The following is a 19,314-nucleotide window of genomic DNA, read 5'->3' as shown; positions in this document are numbered from 1 at the left end:
CTCACTTACAGGGTGGCCTAGGTGGGTCAGGATCCCTCTCTCTCTCTCTCTCTCGCCCCCTCCCTCTCTCTCCCCCCCTCCCTCCCTCTCTCTCTCTCGCTGCCAGGCACTGTGCCACACTCATTTGACTTGACAGCACCATGGCGTGTGGGTGTCACCCACAGCAGGATTCGGTCCTGCAGCTTCAGGACAGTCCACCCACTACAGTTGTGAGACGTTCCAGCTTTAGAGTCAGACCTGAACTTGACACCTGGCAATGTCATTTATTGTCTAGGCAGCCTTGGGACAGGTGCTTTCATTTCACGCCTCATCTACAGAATGGAGATAATAGTGCCCACCTCCAAAGATTGTCATGAGAGTTCAATGCAAATATATATTTGTAAATATAAAAGAGATAGAAATATATTGATAAATATATATATATATGTGTGTGTGTGTGTGTGTGTGTGTGTGTGTATTTATAGATTGATGTATATCTTACTTAGCAAATTGCCTAGCACATTGGTAGGCGCCTGGTAAATGGTCAACATGCTAATATTCAAAGGGGGAGAAGGATGGTAGGGGTCTTCAGAAGCTTGCTGCTGGTTTTCATAGGACAGGGCCAACCCTAGCCTTGTTTCAGCAGGAGGCCCCAGGCAGCCCTCCATGGTCATCAGAGTGTTAACCAGTGTGGTCTGGGTTGTTTTCAGAGGCTCCACAAAGAGTTGCCACTCAGCCTGGAGGAGCTGGAAGATGTGTTCGATGCCCTGGACGCTGACGGCAATGGCTTTCTGACTCCAGAGGAGTTCACCACTGGCTTTAGTAAGTTCTGAAGGGCACCGAGGTCCCGTGAGTGGGTCCACCTAAGTCTACATCATGGGCACCCCTGCCCCACCAGAGCTGAGGGGACTGGGAGTACAAGCTTCCTCCCCTCCTGAAGTTTTCAGGCTCTGGATTTGGGGGCCTTTCTTCACATGTCGTCCTTGGCTGCTCACACCACTGCTCTCTCATGCTCACCACACTGTCGCTGCCAACTTCCCGACACCCAGGACTGGCAAGAGGAATGCAGGGAAGCTCTGGAAGAAGGCCTGGCATGAAAGGGGGAGCTGAGATGAAATGTCCAGCCTCTCCTTTCTGCCTTGATACTGGAGGACAGCAAAGTGGGGTAACTTACAAGGCTCACTCCAACCCGAGCCTGGCTCTGTCATCCAGGTTAAGGGGTTGCCAGCTATCAGAGGAATTTCTAGGTTTAAATAGACCAGTCATCTGGAGATGGGCGACCCATGAAGAAGACAAAAACCCACCTATGCCATCAAATTAGACTGACCTGATATTGATTGCGGCAGTTACTGATTGGATAAATCAACAGGCAAGTCTGACCACACATCTGACTCATATACAAAGTTCACTGTGAAGCATTTGCTGCCTTTCCTGACCTCCAGCAGCTTGTAATCGACTTAGGAAGACAGACAGATTGCTGTATTGATAGCCCATATGAGGATGGAAAAAGTGCACCCAAAGCTATAGAGTAGCAACTGTGAATGTAAAGTACAGCGGTGCTGGTGGTAGGGGTGACTCGATGAGAACTCGGAGCCCAGGCAGTCAGGTCTCTGGGATGCGGTGGACAGAGAGGTCTTGTTTAGAGAGGAAATCAATGAAGAGACGCGTTCTAAGCCACACTTTAAAGGATTAAGAACCACCAAAGTGCAGGAGTGCCTGTCATGCAGGCTGCCTCTCCCAGGTTCTAGCATCTCTGGCAGAATCTCTTGGAAGTAGGAAAGACACACAACCCAGAACACGGTACCCAAGGATCTTTGCTGTAGAAAGGGTTTCCCTTTCTCTTCTCTCAGATGAACCTCAAGTGATTCCTGGCAACTGAGACAGTGAAGGTCTTCCTGGGTGAGTATTGCCTATATCAGACGCTGTGCCATGTGTCCCCAGGTCACTTCTTCTTCAGCCAGAACCAGCCAAGTGAGGATGAGGCAGGTGGACAGGTGGCCCGGCTCCAGGAAGAGAAGGTGTATCAGTCCAGAGCGGAAGAGGATCTGGGTGACATGGGTGAAGATGAGGAAGCCCAGTTCCAGATGCTGATGGACAGACTTGGAGCCCAAGACGTTCTGGAAGAGTAAGTGATGACAGCGATTTGGGGGATGGGGCCCAGTCTCGGAGCCTCCTCTTACCTGCCCCGTTCCACCACTGATGTTCGGCGAGCTCCAGCTCCGTGCTGCCAGCTCCAGGACTTGCTCCATCAGCCTGCCCTTTGCGGTGACCTGTCTCTGTGTAATGGTCTAGGGGCTCTGTCTCTGCATTTCCCACTTTTTTTCATGCGTGTCATCTCCCTACTCGTGCACTCTCCTCGTTTTCTGCTGTTCGTTGTCAGCGCAGTCTGTGGCTCAGTGAGGCGCATTCACGCATGAGGAGGTCAGTGCCGGGCTGAGGGGTTTTCAGGCACATCAGCATTGTTGCCTCCACTGGAGCCGCCCCCCGGGTCTTTGGGGTCGCAGTGCCTCCCAGCCCTCCGTGGAGTGCTCCTGGCAAAGGCACCCTTCGTGGAAGTGTCTGTGCGTTGATCTGAGCCAACCAAACCTGTCAGGAAGCCAAGGCAGGAAATTAACCAATTCTTACCAGCCTGCCACTTGCATAATCAGTAGCTCAGCTGAAAATTTTAGATGGTTGGAACTTCAAACAAAACGTACTACCCTATTTGTCTTTTGTTGCCAAAAGTGTTTTAGAATAAAGAGATGCATAAATCTGAGCCCTGACATTTAAAATGGAATGAAATGAAATGACATAAAATAAAATAAGATATAAATAAAAATAAAATAAAATAAAATAAAAAATGGATGGCATAGCTAATGGAAACCAGACAGTGGCCTGGAAAACACGGACTCCATTCTGCTCCCTCTTCTGGTGGCTGTTGCCTTCTCATTTTAGAGTCTCTAGTTCTTGGGTTGGGTGTGTGTTTCATGAGGGATGGGAACAGCCTGACGATTGGAGCTGATGTGTCCTGAGCCTGGGAAGAGGGACTCTGGTGAAAGATGATAAAGAGGGGACGGGAAAGAAGGAACCTGGAACAACATGCAGGCCAAGGACGATGTCTGCTGCTCTGTGCAAATGATGTGATAGACTGTGTCAGAGTTGAGAAAGCTGGGGGAAGCCTGTGCCAGGCAAGAGAGGGACAGGCGGAGGCCTAGGAGAGAGATTGCCCTGTGGGAGGCTTGGGCCAGGAAGTGAATCAATGCAGTGGCAGCAGCAGCAGCCCTGCTGGGCCTAGAGGGGCTGCGGCAGGTGCAGATCTGAGGCTGGAGTCAGGCAGGCGCATGCGCTGGGCATGCAGGGATGTGGGAGCTCATTAGTCAGACACGTGACTCACCCTCTCCAAGGACAAGAAGCCAGAGCACAGTGACCACTGCCGGTGACCCCATGAAGCCTGCTCCTGAAGGAGGGAAAGGGAGAGGGCAGTGCGGGCGAGCCATGGTACTGTAATGAGAGAGGTGCCTCGCTACCCACCCCTCTGCCCCCCATCACTTCCGTAACAGCCACCTTCCTGGCAGGGCCCTCAGAACAGAGTTCCCCAGATGTTATTCTGGAGACTTATATCAAGGGCAGAGCTGAGTCCACATGAGATATCCTGGAGAAGAGGAGGCTCTAGGAAAAGTTTCAAGAGTGCTCTACAAAATTTGATATGCAGAAGGTGGTGAAAAGCAATTTCCATCCTCACTGAAGTTGAACAAGAAGGAAGTGGGCTTACATTGCAGCGTGAGGGTCAGGACCACAGGACTCCAGGACAGGAAATAGAGGAGGCTGTGAAGACTTTAAGATTTCCTCACCAAGATGGTTTTTGTGCTGTCCTGGAAGCAGGGAGACAGACAGATTGGCCTCCCAGAATTTCTTCTAGCTTCGTACACCTGAGTCTTTCCAGGAGAAGTACCCTGGTGCTAGACTGGACATCTGCACTCCTAACTTTTTAAATGGTCTGATTCACTGATGATTTTGCTGCTTATGGACCTGGATTTTTATTTTTTTATTTTTTTTATCAAGGGTTGAAATACTTTCTCCAGAAATCTTGGGGAGGTGACATGGTCATGACTAAGTGGTTCAAAGCGCTTTGGAAGAGGGTCAGGTGGGTCTGCAAATCTCACCGGAGGCTTTAGCCGAGTTGTTGGTTCTGCCAGGCTCCATTAGGAACTTGGCAGATGTGAAGAGACAGATCTAGGCTAGCAAGATGGATCTTGATTTTTATAATACATTTCCTTCATGAGGGGAGCAACCTGTCACAGTGACAGGAGGCCACTGTGGTATCCCCCAGAAACCTCTTAAATCTGAAACGTGTGTGCCATCTCCAGTGTGCCTATATAATAAAGTAGATAGCCACCACGTGTTCTGTGTGGGGAAAACGGAACTCATGGGGAACAAGGAGGCTCCTTTCTCCTCTCCCCTTCAGTTGCTTCCCAGATGCCCTCGTGTCATCCAGTTCTGTGCTAGGTTTTCAACAGCTAATAAATACTTGTTAGGTGAACAGATGAGTGGGTTGGTGGATGGATGGATGGATGGATGATGGATGGTTGGATGGATGGATGGATGGATGATGGATGGATGGATGGATGGTGGATGGATGGATGGATGGATGGATGGATGGATGATGTATGGATGGATGGATGGATGGATGGATGATGGATGGATGGATGGATGGTGGATGGATGGATGGATGGATGGATGGATGATGGATGGATGGATGGATGATGGATGGATGGATGGATGATGGATGGATGGATGGATGATGGATGGATGATGTATGAATGGATGGATGGATGGATGGATGGAAGGTCTAGATGAGTTGGTGGATGTTTGGATGAGATGGAGTGAGAGAAAGAGGAAGAACAGTTGGATAGATGATGTGATAACTAATGAGAGGTAGGTCTCTTTCTCAGTTGGCCTCTTCTCAGAATAATATCTATGTTCTAGGCACATTGCAGGCATGGCATTATCAAATATCAATTCTGAGGAAAGTTTCTCAAATACGGTGCTTGTTATACAAGCACAAAAGATTTTATTCTTTATCCTGAGGGTTTCTTGTCATAGCTACACATCACAACATAGTGGTTTTATAATTTGCTGAGGTGCAAATTAGATTGCACTCTGGGTTCAGGGGATCATGGGCTGTCAATTACTGAGATACTCCAGAGAGGGGAATAGTGTCCATGATATACGCCACCTTCCTATTCTTCCCTGCGCGTCAGCATACCCCTAGGTGTCTCTGTTGTTGTGTGTGCTCACACGTACATGCCAGTGTGCCTGTTTGGAGGGATGGGGGTGGTTCCTGGCCCTGTCCCCCTATGTCTTTGTCTCTCTGTCTGCTCTGTCCCTCCCGACTTTGGCTTCCCACATGTGTGCTCACATCTTTCAGGCTTGCTGCTTCCCTTCCTTCCACCTGTCAGTCATTCCTGGTGCCCAGTGGGGTGTTGTCTATTCTCTTCCATTTCCCACAGTGACAACTGCTTGCTGCCATCCATCAGATGGTACATCTTTCCTTCTCAGCTGTGAGGACCTTCCTTCCTAGGGTGACAAGCTCTCTCATGTAGTACCACAGGAGTTTGTCCTCACATGCCCTAGACTCCCACCCTCCTTTCGTCTTCTGGGCATCCCAGATGTGCCAGCACGTGGCTGTACGTGCTCAGCACCACCAACCCATTGAGAAAGATGGAGGTGCAGAGGCAGCCACGCGAGGCAGGTAAGGAGGCCACCACGGGGCCACCACCGCCCTGAGCTTGCCTCCTGGCTTCATCATTTACTGGCTGAGTGGTCTGAGACACCTCACTTCACCTCTCCTCTCCTCATCTGCCTCCTCATCTGTAGACGGGAGATGGCAGCACTGTCTCCGAGGTTGCCGGGAGCTAGAATGAGCTAACATGCACACAGCAAGCACGCGATAAATGTTCGCCACTGTCATCGTTATGCCTGTCCACTTCACATCTGGGGACTTCTGTGTTCCCTTAAAGCCTCATTTCCATCGTCCTCCATTAATGTCCCTTTTCCCCTTGCAGTGAAAGTGATGTCAAGGAACTCTGGCTGCAGCTGAAGAAGGATGAGCCTCATTTACTGTCCAACTTCGAGGATTTCTTGGCCAGAATTTTCTCCCAGCTCCAAGAAGCCCACGAAGAAAAGAATGAACTGGAATGTGCCCTAAAGAAGTAGGTACCTTCATCTGCTCTCTGTGCACCTGTGTGGGAAACAGGAATGTGAAGGGTGCCTTGTCTTATATTCTGTAACTCCAGAGTGGGGGACCAGCCCTATAGTTATTATAACATGTGTATGTGTATACACATATGTATATGTTTAAGCCCTTGTTCACACTTATTAGGCCCTCCCCATATGCTAGGCATATTCTAAATACTTTATATACACTAGCTCATTTGGATTTATTATTATCCACATTACAGATGAGGCAATAAAGGGACTGAAAGGTTAAGTAACAAGCTCCAGAGTACACACCTTGTAAGTGGCAGAGCCAGGTTTCAGAGGGAGACAGCCTGGCACCCAAGACCAGTGGGAAAACCACTCCACCTGCCTCTAGACAGGAGGCTCCAGCACACTGGACCTACCCTCCCAACTCTGGACCGGCCGATGGGTCACTGACTTTCCCCCTCCTGATCACTCTCTGCCATTGTGGTCTCATACCTCTCCAGCTACCCTCGTTGCCCCCAGGCCTCTCCAGATAACTAGTGATTTCTAGGTTCCCTCTCCCACCTGGAGGAGGCCGGACCAGGCCAGGTGAACACCGACATCTGAAGAGGCTGCTTAGGAATCTAATGGGAGTCAGCCAGGCACCTCTGGGCCACAGGTGCAAGACAGGCCTGGTGACGCCCATTCGCCCGTGGGAAGGGAGAGAGTGTGCATGGGAACTCTGTGCAGTGATTTTGTGTGCTGGGAAACATGGTGTCACTAAGGATGATACATAATCTTTAACATGCAGCCACAACGCAGGGCTGGGTTTGGGATGAGCTGGGAAGCAGGCCAAGCTGGTCCTGCCCGTCCTCAGCTCCGCACTCTCACCCGCCTGGAGATGGGCTCATAATGCCATAGGAATCCTCAGCAATCCCAACCCAGACCACACACCCCTCTATGCAGGTGCTTCTCCATCAAGCTTCCTGGTTCCCAGCGCCGCCTCCAGGGGGCGATGTTTCCAGTCTGTGTGGGCATGGCCTGGATGACAGCAAGCAAGCCCCTAATTTAAAAAGAGATCTCCATGTGTTTTCCTGTGTAGGTCAGCTATCCACACATTACCTCAATCTCCTTTGCTGCCTTCCCCACATTAACTGTAAAGATAACTTGTGGAGGTCCACGAGGTACACACAGGTCTGAGAAACAATACTTTTAGGACCCTGAGTTATGAGGAAGTTGTGACCATGTAGTGCTGGAGAAAACACAGTTTGGCTGGAGCAGTGTTACCAGCCTTCTGGGGAGAGGCCCCCTGTGCCTCGGAGAAAGAAGGAGTTGAGCATCCACTTCCATTGTAGTCTTTAGCTGATAAATCTGTGAGCCAGACAGATCTGAGTTAGAATATTGGCTCTGCCACTTACATGCTGTGTGACTTAGGCCAGGTTACTTAACTTCTCTGAGTCTCAGCTTCCTTATCTGTAAAATTGGCATGATAATAGTATCCAGTTCTGAGGATTAAATGTGATAACATATGTAAACATTTAGGACAGTGCAGGTCCATAAGTATTTGATGAATGTTAAAATAAGACTGCTTATTGTTTTAAATGTTTGAGGGTCTTAGAAGATTTGCTGGATTGAGGTGGAAAGTTTAGGCCTTCATATAATCAGAAAGAAAATGTAAGAATACCTTTCCCCTTCCAGGCAGCCTGGCATAGAACCTTGCTGCTCAAGGTGGGGTTCATGCACCCAGCAGCATCGGCATCACCTGGAAATTTCTTAGGAATGCAGAATTCCAGGCCTTGCTCCAAACCTACAGAATCTGCACTTTAACATGTCCAGGTGCTTCGTGTGTGGGAATCGGGAGCTCTGGGTTGGAGTCACGTGTGGCTCTCCAACCAGCTAGCTCTGTGACCTTGCTCAAGTCTCTGCGCTTGGTTTTCCCACCTGTAAAATGAGGGGGCTGGATTAGTTTCTGACCCTCACCGCACCTCTGTTCCTCTCTGACCACAGTGCTGATCACCCCAAGAGCCACAGCAAAAGTCAGGCAGCACTCTCCAGAGAGGAGGGTGCTCCTGTTCTCTAGGGGGTGAGGGTGATTGCAGTCTGAATGGGAGGCAGTGAGCCAGCCCTGGCCTGGAATCCCACCTGCAGGACGCTGCTCTGCTGGCCCACACTCCTGCAGAGAGAGACCAGTGCTCTGACTCGCTGCAGAGCCTCTTAGCCCTCATATCCATCTTAAAGGGCCTTTATTAGTGCCTTTGCTCTAATTTAGTGATTGCATAAAACTTTTTTAGGTGAATGTCAAGGTCAGTCTTGGCTGCATGTGCAAAACTAGCTCAGCCAAAGGTTCTAGTCCTCAGTGCCCACTGTTGACATCCCTGCCAGCTATACCCACCCTGGGATCAGTGGAGGAAGGCCCACTCCTTGCTGGGAGCTCTGGTGGGGTTGGGGATTCATTGAGCTCTCGGGCCAGTCCCATTCCAGGGGTGTGTTCTGGGTGCAGAACCAGAGAACTTCAGGCTGCAGTGAGCAGAGCACTACAACAGGCAAGGAGAAACCCGAGTTCTTGCCTAGGCATTGCCACTGACCAGCTATGTGAGCGTAGGCATCTTGCTTTACCTCCGTGCGCATTAGTTTCCTTATTGGTGTTGAATGAAGATGGGATTGGTATTCTTCAAACTTTTTGTGGTTGTGACTCACCACTAGAAGAAAGGCACTTGACTTTGAAACTTCCATACACCTAAACGTGTGTTTAACTGAAACAAAAGTTTCATGAAATAGTGCTCACACTTATTATATGTAACATGCTTTGACCATTTCCATTAGAGTCTCTTTTATTCTCTTCTCTTCAAGACAAGAAAAATAAAGCTGGTCACATCCCAACTTTTCTGGGTTATGATTGGACAAGATAATGTATAATCGCTGTGATAATCCAGAAGTCAAACAGAAAACCAGAATCCCCAAGAGCAGGGGTCCCCAAACTTTTTACACAGGGGGCCAGTTCACTGTCCCTCAGACCGTTGGAGGGCCGGACTATAAAAAAAACTATGAACAAATCCCTATGCACACTGCACATATCTTATTTTAAAGTAAAAAAACCGGGAACAAATACAATATTTAAAATAAAGAACAAGTAAATTTAAATCGACAAACTGACCAGTATTTCAATGGGAACTATGCTCCTCTCACTGACCACCAATGAAAGAGGTGCCCCTTCTGGAAGTGTGGCGGGGGCCAGATAAATGGCCTCAGGGGGCCGCATGTGGCCTACGGGCCGTATTTGGGGACCCCTGCCCAAGAGCATATAGAACATTTAAATGGGATTCTTTACAAATGACTCAGACTGAAGGGAAGTGATTCTGGGGCATCTTCTAGGAGATGAGCTTGGAAGTTTGGGCTTGTTTGTGGGAGGGCCATGTCTGGGTGTTGGTGAAGGCAGAGAAAGGAAGCACTAGGAAATGGCCTTATTCAGCCTGGAGTTGGGGAGTCCTGAGAAGTGTCAGTGCACCTCCCAGGCCCCTCACAGCTCGCTTTTCAGGGCAGGGAGTAACATTTCAGTTCCACCTGGGAAATGGACACCTGGAAATGTCCCGGAGATGGTGATGGGTGCTCCAGTCATTACCATTCAGGGCTAGGAACCACGTACACGATCCACACATTTCTAGTAGCCCATGTGTAATGAGCACATATCCATGCCAGGCTCTGAGTAAGCAAACAGAACACAGAGTCCCTATCTTTGAAGTTTATGATCACACTGATGAGGCAGGGCTTATACCGTAAAAATTCTGCCACAAAGCTGGCCAGAAAATTCCCATGCTGTTGAAACACAAGACAGCATTGCCACTGGCAGCAGCCGCCTCTGCTTATCCCTGCTTTTCCAAACCACACACCTTGTTTCTTTCTCCCACTGGGCACAGAGGAGATGGGCTGGCCTTGAGGGAAATCTGGCCTTAACCAGGTCAAGCAGAACACGGACTTCCTGCCCCAGCTCCCCAGGCTGGACCACGCCCCTCAGGGGTACAGTTCTGCTGTGGTGAGTGAAACAGGTTTCCCAGTTTCCTCTTCCGGTTCATCTCCAGGTTCTGGGAGGCAGGAGGATGCAACTACATTGAGTGCTTGGGGAAAGCTCTTGAAAGCTGACGTCAGGAGACCCAACATCTGAGGCATTGTCAGAAACACCCTGAGCCTTCCTTACTTCACTGCCATGCATTCTTTTAATCTGCCTATTGGGAAGAGGGAAAGAGGCAAGTCTGGGAGCATTCGATCTCCTAGGCCCTTGTCCTTCGAGGCAGAGGTTGAGGAAATCTCAGATCTCAGTTGGAAGCCTGGGTACAATGTTTGACACTATTTCATGTCCACTGGGAAGTAGCCACAGTCTTATGGGGTGAGGTGGGGGACAAGGTCAAACGCAGGAACCTAAAGCCCAGTTCCTCTACTTCTCTCCAAGGAAGCGGGTTAGGTTGCCTCCTCGCCACTCTGCTGTGTCCACTGTGCAGAGGCACGGAGAACTTTGCGTTTACCACGAGGGATATAGTTTAGACCAAGGAAGAACTTCTAGCCATTAGAATTAGGAATTTCTTTGCTATGGATGCATCCTCCCCATTTACCTTTCCTTGGAAGAGCGACTGGAACTCTCTGGACATGGAATGATGCTGTCTGGAGACAGGAGCAGATCTGGGCCTTTCACCAGAGTCCCTGGGGCAGCCAAGTTCATGCCCCTGGAGTGCCCAGTTCACTTGGTCTAGGGTGGGGATGCCAAGTCTGTATTTACAAAATATTCTGAGGCATTCTGACTTTGGAGGTTGGATAATTGGTCTGGTTGGGTTTCTTACCAAAATTTAAACCCCAAGCTAGGGGTAAGGATGAATTGGCTGTGTCTGGAGAGTGCTTTGGGCTTTGGGGAGTGTGGAGCAGCTGTGCTAAGCTTGCTTGCTGGTTTACCGGCTGCAAGCCCTCTGCCTGATTAGTGCATGAGCACATGGCAGAGCCAGGTGTGTGTGGCCTGTGTGAGGCTATGGGTAGGTACTTATGCTCAGGGGGATGGTGGATGTGCGGATTGCATGCCTGCCACTGTGAGGGGACACTTACTGTTTCCTTGCCAGAGAAGAGGTTTTCCCCTGCCTGGCTGCTCGTTCACCACTGCGAGATTCTATTAAACAGTAAAGGCCCCACGCTTTCCGGCTCCGCAGTTTCTCTACTGTCTGCCTGAATCCAATCTGGACCTGCCTGGCCTCAGCCACCGGCATTACAGGGAGAAAAAATAAGGGATTTCTAGATCAAAGTCCGGCCACAGGCTATGCTCTGCCTGCCCTAGTTGCAGCGCCATGGCCTGAGAATGTCACTGAGGCCTCCTACCCCTCATCACAGTAAATCACAGTTGGCCTTGGCAGCGTAGACATGCCCCATGCCCTCATTGGAATCAGTTCTACACAGTCTTTCCTCGTCCAAGTGAGTCAGGCCTCAGGCCGTTTCTTGGAAATGCGCAGGCCCTCAACTTGCAGGCCCTGCCCAGTCACTATCCAGGCCCCTTCTGTCTAGAGTTACTTCCCTGGGCTCTGGGACCGTGCCCAGGCCAGGAGAGAATGTGTCTTAGAGCCTGGCAGGCAGCCCCAACTCTAATACCCGGTAGCCCGACACCGGCCTGAGAATTGCTGTTCTGTGACATGGAGCTTCAGGGGCCTGAGGGCCTCTGGGGGAGCAGGGTCCTGGTTTCCTTGGCCTTGCCTCCAGGTGGGGCAAACAAAGCATCATCTACGGTACATACATGGCAGGTGGCCCTGATGTACGACCTGTGGAGGGCCTTCGCGGCATGGGTCTTGAATGCTAGCTTGCACCAGAATGACCAGCAAATCTTGATTAAAAGGTAGATTCCTAGGTCCCTCCCCCAGAGAGTCTAAATAAGTGTGTCTGGGGGAGGGGCCCAGGCATGTGCACCTTAGCACGCACACTCAGTGGTCCTGATGCGGGCAGGCCACAGATCACACTTGGAGAGACGCTGCTGCAGCTCGTCCTTCTAGAATATACTTAGCCTGCAAAAGGTACACCCAGGGTACCCTTCTGGTCTGTAATTTTGCTCTTGCTCAGAGAGTAAAGGTAAGCTCTCAGGGAGGGCTCGAGGTGATAAAGCTCTGGCTTAATCAGGTTCCTGTGTTTTATTGGTGTGTTACTATCTAAGGCACAGCACACTGTGAACATCGCCGAGAGCGAGGGGAAAGGTGAGGACCATTTGTGCTCTGCGCGCTCCGTGGACAGCATTTGTAAACCTAGCTAATGAAGAATGGTTTGCTTTATAGGATGGGATAAAGCTGCAAAGTTGGTTTATACAAGACAGCAGAATCTAATTAGACAGAAACCATCCATCTTGAAAATTCAATTGGCGATTTCACAGCCTTACAGAATTTTCTACACATTCTTGTTTTCCTTTTATTAAGCTGTGCTCTAATCATGTGTGCATGTGTGCGCATGAGAGAGAGAGAGAGAATTAGAGAGTCCAAGAGAGACTGTTTTCAGGCAAACAAAAAACCTTAAATAAGAATTTTCAGTAAAGAGTTTTTCCTCTTGCTGTCCAGAGACTGCAACTGCCGGAGAAGGTGTCAGGGGGCAGTGGCAAGCCTGAGTCTCTCACCATCTCAGCTCACCCACTCAAGCTGGCTGAGGCTGAACTGGCTTCCGTTTTGCTCTCTGACAAATAGCAGACGAATTAAGACTTTTCCAGTCCAGAGTCTTCACTCTGGGATCAGTGCATGTGGGGCAGGGGGTGGGGGGGACGTGGAAAAGGGAGTCAGGCCGTGACCGCGGCCCTCCCCAGCCCTGTAGTGCAGGCTGTCGGTCCCATTCCTTGCTCGTTTCTGCTCATTCCACAATAGACAAGCTCCAGATGGAGTGTGGATCGTAGACAATCCTAAATGCAAATGTAGTGAGTTGTCAGTTCTAATACTGAGTGTGCTTGGAAGGACAGTCTGCTGTTGTGGATGGAACATGGGCTGGGATTTGAGGCCTGGGTCCTCCCCCTACTCTGGCCAGCGAGTCTGGGTGCCCACAGGCTGCTCACTTCACTGCTTGACCCTCATTTCCTTCCCATGTGAAACAAATGAGGTGGAATACATGAGCTTTTTAAGCTCACAGTCGATGATGGGGAGGAAATGGGTCCTTCCTCCTTTGCATCTACTTTTCACCAGACTTTGGTAGCGAGGAGACATTGATCAATCAGGCCATTGCCTGCATGTGTAGAAGCACGTGAAGCAAGGATGTTGACTCTTCAAGGCTGATGGCCATTTCTGAAGCACTGCTTTAAGTTCAAGCGTCTGAAATGTATTGAAAACATAGAGAAATGTCATTTATTCTGTCCACAGTCAAGACTACACCTTCATTTAGAGAAGAGAGAAGGTCCTCTTCTCCTGGAATGATTTCAGCACATCCCTTCCTAGAACCTGGAAGGTAAACCGTACAACTTTCTGAGACCCTTTGAGATCTGAACGGATTTTGTTCCTGAGTGAAGGCAAAGGAGAGAGGGAACGAGAATAAAATATTTTGACCAGTAATCTACAGCAGGAAGGTCTTGGCCTGTGTGTTATTAACTGGCACCCCAGTGGTACTGAGAATTAATGCTTTACTCTAGTGTGGTACCTTAACTCTCAGTGTGCAGAGCGCTTTGTGAAGGTTAATTAGTTTTCACAACCCCCATGGGAGGCTGGCAGGGTAAGTTATTGCTAACTATGTCTCACCTTCCAGTTAATTCCCTATAAACTGTAAAGGCCTCTCAGAACCCAATCTTACACTTCATGAGGCTCCCTGTTCCCCACCCCCACTGTACTGCCGGTGACCAAGGCCAGGCAGGCCCCTTTGGATTCGGGCAGACGGTAGAAGAACTGCGGAGCCGGAAAGCGCTCAGTCAGTCCTGTTTAATACATTCTCACAACGGTGGACAAGCAAACAGGCAGGGGAAAATTGCTTCTCAGGCAAAAGAACAGGAAAATGGCCCCTCACGGTGGCAATTCACAATCCACAGTCCATGCAGAGGGCAAACACTCATAGCCTTACACAGACTATATGCATGTGGCAGTGCCGCGGGCTCACACACTAATCAGGCAAAGTACAAGCGAGCAAGCCTAACACAGCTGTTTCCCCCACATTCCGCCCCTTTAGGGTTGCTTTCCTCTCCCATCCAAGTACTAACCAGGCCCGACCCTGCTTAGCTTCCGAGATCAGACGAGATCGGGCGCGTTCAGGGTGGTATGGCCGTAGACTGCTTTCCTCTCAATCTATGCAGCAGGTACCTTCCGTAATGGCCCCTGTGAAAGGAGTGAGGTACATTACCTAAACAAAGACTACAGCAACAGCACAAGTTGTACAATAATCACAGTAATTGTAAAATAATTCACAATGTCTCCTTGAGCACCGCCCAAGGTGTTAACTAGACTCCCACCTCCAGCCCCCTACCCCACAGTCGGTGGAAGGGCCTATAGTCCGGGGCTATGTCCACTGAAGAAAGTGTCCTTGGTGCATGTAATGCCGGTGGCTGAGGCCAGGCAGGCTCACATTGGATTTGGGCAGACGGTAGAGAAACTGCGGAGCCAGAAAGGTTGGGCCATTCCGTTTAATCAAGCCTCACAATGGTGGACAAGCACACAGGCAGGGGAAACTGCCTCTCAGGCCAACAAACAGCAAGATGGCCCCTCACAGTGGTGGGCGGGCAATCCGTGCACCCACACTCCCCTGAGTGCAAGCACCCATAGACTTATATAGGCCACATACACGTGGGGCTGCCATGTGCTCGTGCTCTAATCAGGCAAAGGGCTTGCAGCCGGTAAACCAGCAAGCAAGCCTAACACAGCTGCCCTACATTACACCCCTTTCAGGTTGCTTGCTTCACAATCTACATGACAGGGAACAGAGATTACAGCAACAGCAAAAAGTATACAATAATTACAGTAATTACAAAGGTGCCCTTCACAATGTCTCCCTGAGCACTTTGGCCAGGGTGTTACCTGGAGGCCCATCTCTAACTCCCTACCCCATGGTATGTAGGAGGGCCTGTATAGTCCAGGGCTGTGTCCATGGAAACTGTAAAGTGTCCTTGGTGCACCTCTGCAACTGGATGAGAGCCAGCGCAGCAGGGCCTCCACCAGTGCCAGGCCAGCCCCCCATCAGGGTCTCTCATAGTACTGTCCACAGGTGATGTCCATCCCTCAAGGGAGCCAGTGCCCCCCTTCTGGTCACAGCCCAAGAGTCAGTCCATGATAGACAGCCCAGCTGTCGGTGCAAATCACCAAGGTCAAGGTCCATTACAGGCAACTAGCCATACAGCTGTTTATTAACAGACCTCAGCACCTTTCCACAGCATGTTATCTATTGCCACAAGCCCCATTCAAACCCCTTAACTAGCTCACAGGGCCTGGCGGGGTCAAATACATTGAAGGTCTGTGTCACCTTAATAGTTCTCTTAGCTGCTACTGCTGTTAAAAAAAAAAAAAAAAAAAAAAAAGCACCTATTGCCTTATAATGCCAACACCTGCTGCACATTAGAAGGGGACCAATGGATTGCCAATTTCACATGTGGCCTCTGGCCCCCACCCCTCCCTGTCAATGGGTCCCTCGCCCTTCCCCCGTTCAAACTGGAACAGTGGGTCTTGGGGACCTTATAACCTGAACACCAGCCATTTTCCTGGCAGATGCCTGGGCCACCCGCTTCCCTGGCTTTTTCAGCGGCTGAAATCTTTTTTCTAACTCAAGCTGCCACCAAAGCTCCAATACGACTTTATTAGGCTTGCCATCTAATTTCTCTCTATCTGCCTTGGCCACAATCAAATCTACCCATATCTGTGTCTGGGTAACCTTCACGGGCCCTTTCCTCTTGGTAGTTGGAGGGTAACATGGGCAGCAGCCCTCACAGCCGTATGATTCTGTGCTGCCTCCCTCCCCCAAATATGCCACTGTCTGTGTAACCACATTGATGGGCTGCCCCACATAGAGGCTCAATGACCAAAAAAAGGCTGACAGGGTGCTACAGAGAATAAGGTTCCTCATCCCTGCCATAAACACTTCCTCACCTGGCCCACAGGACCTCAAGTTGAAAGCAGCATTCTTCATACCTAGATCCCGAAGGACCTGGGGCAGCTCACTATAGGATTACCATTGACCCACTGCCTCCAGCAAGTCCCCAGCATTCTGCCAGACTGTATGAATGGCAGCCATCACCCATTCTAATAGGGTATGGTTTCCTGGATTGTCATGGCAGTTCTGAAGACACTTCCTCAAGGACGAGTGCAGGGTGATGGTGGCCAATTTCTCCACCTCTCTTCCAGAGAGTATGATGCCATCCACCCCCTAGGTCCCACAGCCACAGCAACCAAGCTGCCAGGCACTTTGTGGGTTTCTACCTGAGTTTTCCCCCAACTCTATCAGCTCTCCCTGGGTGTAGGGCTGGACCACAGAGTGCCCCTCTACCCATGGAGGCAGTTGTGCCGCCCCTGAGGCACTCTTGGCTGCTGGGTTTTTAACCTTCTGGGTGACCACTGGCTCTGAGACTGCCAATGGCAGTTTCAGCCCAAACCTCCTCCTCAGAGGAGTTGGAAATGACTACAACCACTGACTCAGAGCCACTTTGCTGGCACGGATGCTGCTCCTTCTTTAGCGCCCACTTTGGCTCCTGTAGCTGCCGGCTCTCAGCCTGAAGCTGAAGCTTGAGGTCTTGAACCCACAGTTGTTTCTCTAACAACTGTCATTGTCAACATTCAGCTTCTAGGGAAAATTGCAGCTCACGAACCTGTCATTCCTTCTCCAGAGACCATTTTAGTTCCAGGCACTGTTGGTGCTCAGCCTGCATCTCACACTGAAGCTCTCAAACCCACTTGGCCTCCTTCTCCAGAGCTCATTCCAGTTCACACTGTGGCTGGTTCTCAACCTGTAACCTGACCTGAAGTTCTCAAATCTACAACTCTTTTTCCAATGACCATTCCAGCTCATATCATTGTTGCAGCTCATCGTGGAGCCTTTGACCTCGGGTAGCCTCTTGCCCAGAGCTCTTGGTTTCTTCTCGCAGGGCTGTAAATAACATCCAGCCTGTGACCCCCAAAAGGACAGCCATGGGAAATCATTCACTGGAGAAAAATGACCACTCCTCTATCCCACCCTTCAAATATGTTGGCAGCTCCATATACCAATCTGATCTGAATCCTGCCCACTATGCCCGATGTAATGCTGGTGATTGAGGCCAGGCAGGTTCACATTGGATTTGGGCAGACGATAGAGGAACTGCAGAGCCAGAAAGCGGTGGACCATTCCCATTGAATGCGTCTTGCAATGGCAGATGAGTAAACAGGCAGGGGGAAACTGCTTCTCATGCAAACAAACAGCAGAAATGGCCCCTCAGGGTGAAGGTGTTATATTGAGTGAGACACTTGAATCCATATTAGTACAATAAACTTTAAAAAAAAAAGTAAAACATAAGTTTTTTTAAAAAGTGGCCCCTCCTGGTGGCGGGCAGGCAATCCGCAATCCGCGCTAAGGAGAAGCACCCATAGTCTTACATAGGCTAGAGACACATGGCGCTGCCATTTGCTCATATACTAATCAGGCAAAGTACAAGCGAGCAAGCCTAACACAGCTGTTTTCCCAACACCTACCCTTTTCCCACAAATCCCAGCCTTCAGTCTCCACCACCGCACGTGTGTGCATACACACACGCACACATACAAGCACAGACACTTATGCTCCCCCTTTAAAGGGTGGGGCACCTGCCATAGACACACTGGGTGATATTTCATTCTCTGAGCTGGACCTGAGCTTTTCGTACTGGACTTCAGGAGGACTCCTTCTTTCAGATTCCTCACTGTCCCTGAGGCATCGTCTGTTCATAATTGTTGCTCTTTCCCTTCACTGTTAAGCATCTCCCTTTCTTGGACTCAGCCTTTTTAACTGTTTCCCCTGACAACCCTGCTATCCTTCCTACCACCAGAGCAGGCAGCTTTCTCCACCTCCCTCCGTGTGGGGCTCTGTGGCCACAGAACCACAGTCAGCTGGAGCCCAGTGTGGTGGGGGGCGCCTGCCTGTTCCCCCCCCCCCCCGGTGCCACTTTGGCATTGGACTTGGGATTTGTAGGAGCTACATCCCTGGTGTGCAGAGACCATTCCATACGTCTAAAGTATTTTACCTAAATTGTTGCTTTGGGGAAGACCTAGTCAATACTTTTTAATGTTGTTAATGATGTTATAGACCTCTTTCTACATCTACTCTTCTCTCCTGAGCCCCCATTCCCCTCGTCTTCTGTTCCCTAATGCCTCCCCATTCCTGCACACGTCTTCACACCCATATACCATATTGCTGCACTGTTTCCCTGTAGCTTCTACTTGCTCCTTGGATGAACTCTGAAGGAATTATAGAGTACCAACTCTGAAAATGGGGTCCACAGGCCCCTGGAGAATCAGAGAACTCATTTAATTAGAACTGATTAAATGTAGTCTCCTGCTACCCTTCATGTTAGGCACTCCCACATGTATATTCCTATTTAATCTTCACAACCCATTTCTAAAGTAGATCTTACTATCTGATTTTTCAGATACAGATAACCTCAGGCTCACTGAGGTAATATGACTTATCCAAGACTCAAAAGTTTATAAATGCCAGAACCAAGATTTGGACTGAGGCCTTTTAACTCTGGGTCTAATGAGCTCTGACCCAACCATAGCTGTCAGCAGGGTGGTTATGACCTAGATCATCCTGGAATATGCTAGAGGAGCCGTCCAGGCATCACAGTGGAAGGAGAGGATACATATTAGTACTTATGACTATTATTTACTCTGGCTGGCTTCTTCACAAACTTGTCCCTCTATCCCTCTCAGGAATCATGTATTTTTTTCTTTCCTTCCCCCCCCCCCCCATCTATTCTCTATCTCCTCCTCTACTTATAGCTCAAAATAACTAGGCATAGATAGCAAACAATGAAATAATTAAACACTGCCCTGGATGTGGGCAGGGATGTTTGAGAATAGCTAATAGAAGACAGATTTGATATTAATGCCCACATTTATTAATTAGTAGCTCATAGAGCTGTATTATTACCCTTGTCTTCTTCAAAATTTTTACCAATGGCATAAATAAAGGAAGATAAAGGGGAATATTTTGTAGTGTAAAGTTCCATCCATAAAGAAAATTCAACAGATGTAAACCTTTATGCAC

At 49.6% G+C, this 19,314-nt stretch overlaps 1 protein-coding gene across 5 annotated transcripts in view; it reads left to right on the top strand.

Annotated features, from left to right (window-relative positions):
• The window catches only part of CRACR2A (calcium release activated channel regulator 2A), a 146,063-nt gene that overhangs the window by 69,249 nt on the left and 57,500 nt on the right, over positions 1 to 19,314 (top strand). For all 5 annotated transcript variants that reach the window (XM_066257710.1, XM_066257711.1, XM_066257713.1 and 2 more), the window contains 3 exons: positions 690 to 801; positions 1,921 to 2,104; positions 6,024 to 6,170. In XM_066257710.1, coding sequence (XP_066113807.1) covers positions 690 to 801; positions 1,921 to 2,104; positions 6,024 to 6,170 — 443 coding nt within the window. The remainder of the gene's footprint in view (positions 1 to 689; positions 802 to 1,920; positions 2,105 to 6,023; positions 6,171 to 19,314) is intronic.

The sequence above is a fragment of the Saccopteryx bilineata genome, chromosome 2 (genome assembly GCF_036850765.1).
Source record: "Saccopteryx bilineata isolate mSacBil1 chromosome 2, mSacBil1_pri_phased_curated, whole genome shotgun sequence".
Classification (NCBI taxonomy): Eukaryota; Metazoa; Chordata; class Mammalia; order Chiroptera; family Emballonuridae; genus Saccopteryx; species Saccopteryx bilineata.
The sequence above is the reverse complement of the archived record's forward strand: the minus strand, read 5'-3'. Positions and strand labels throughout refer to the sequence as shown.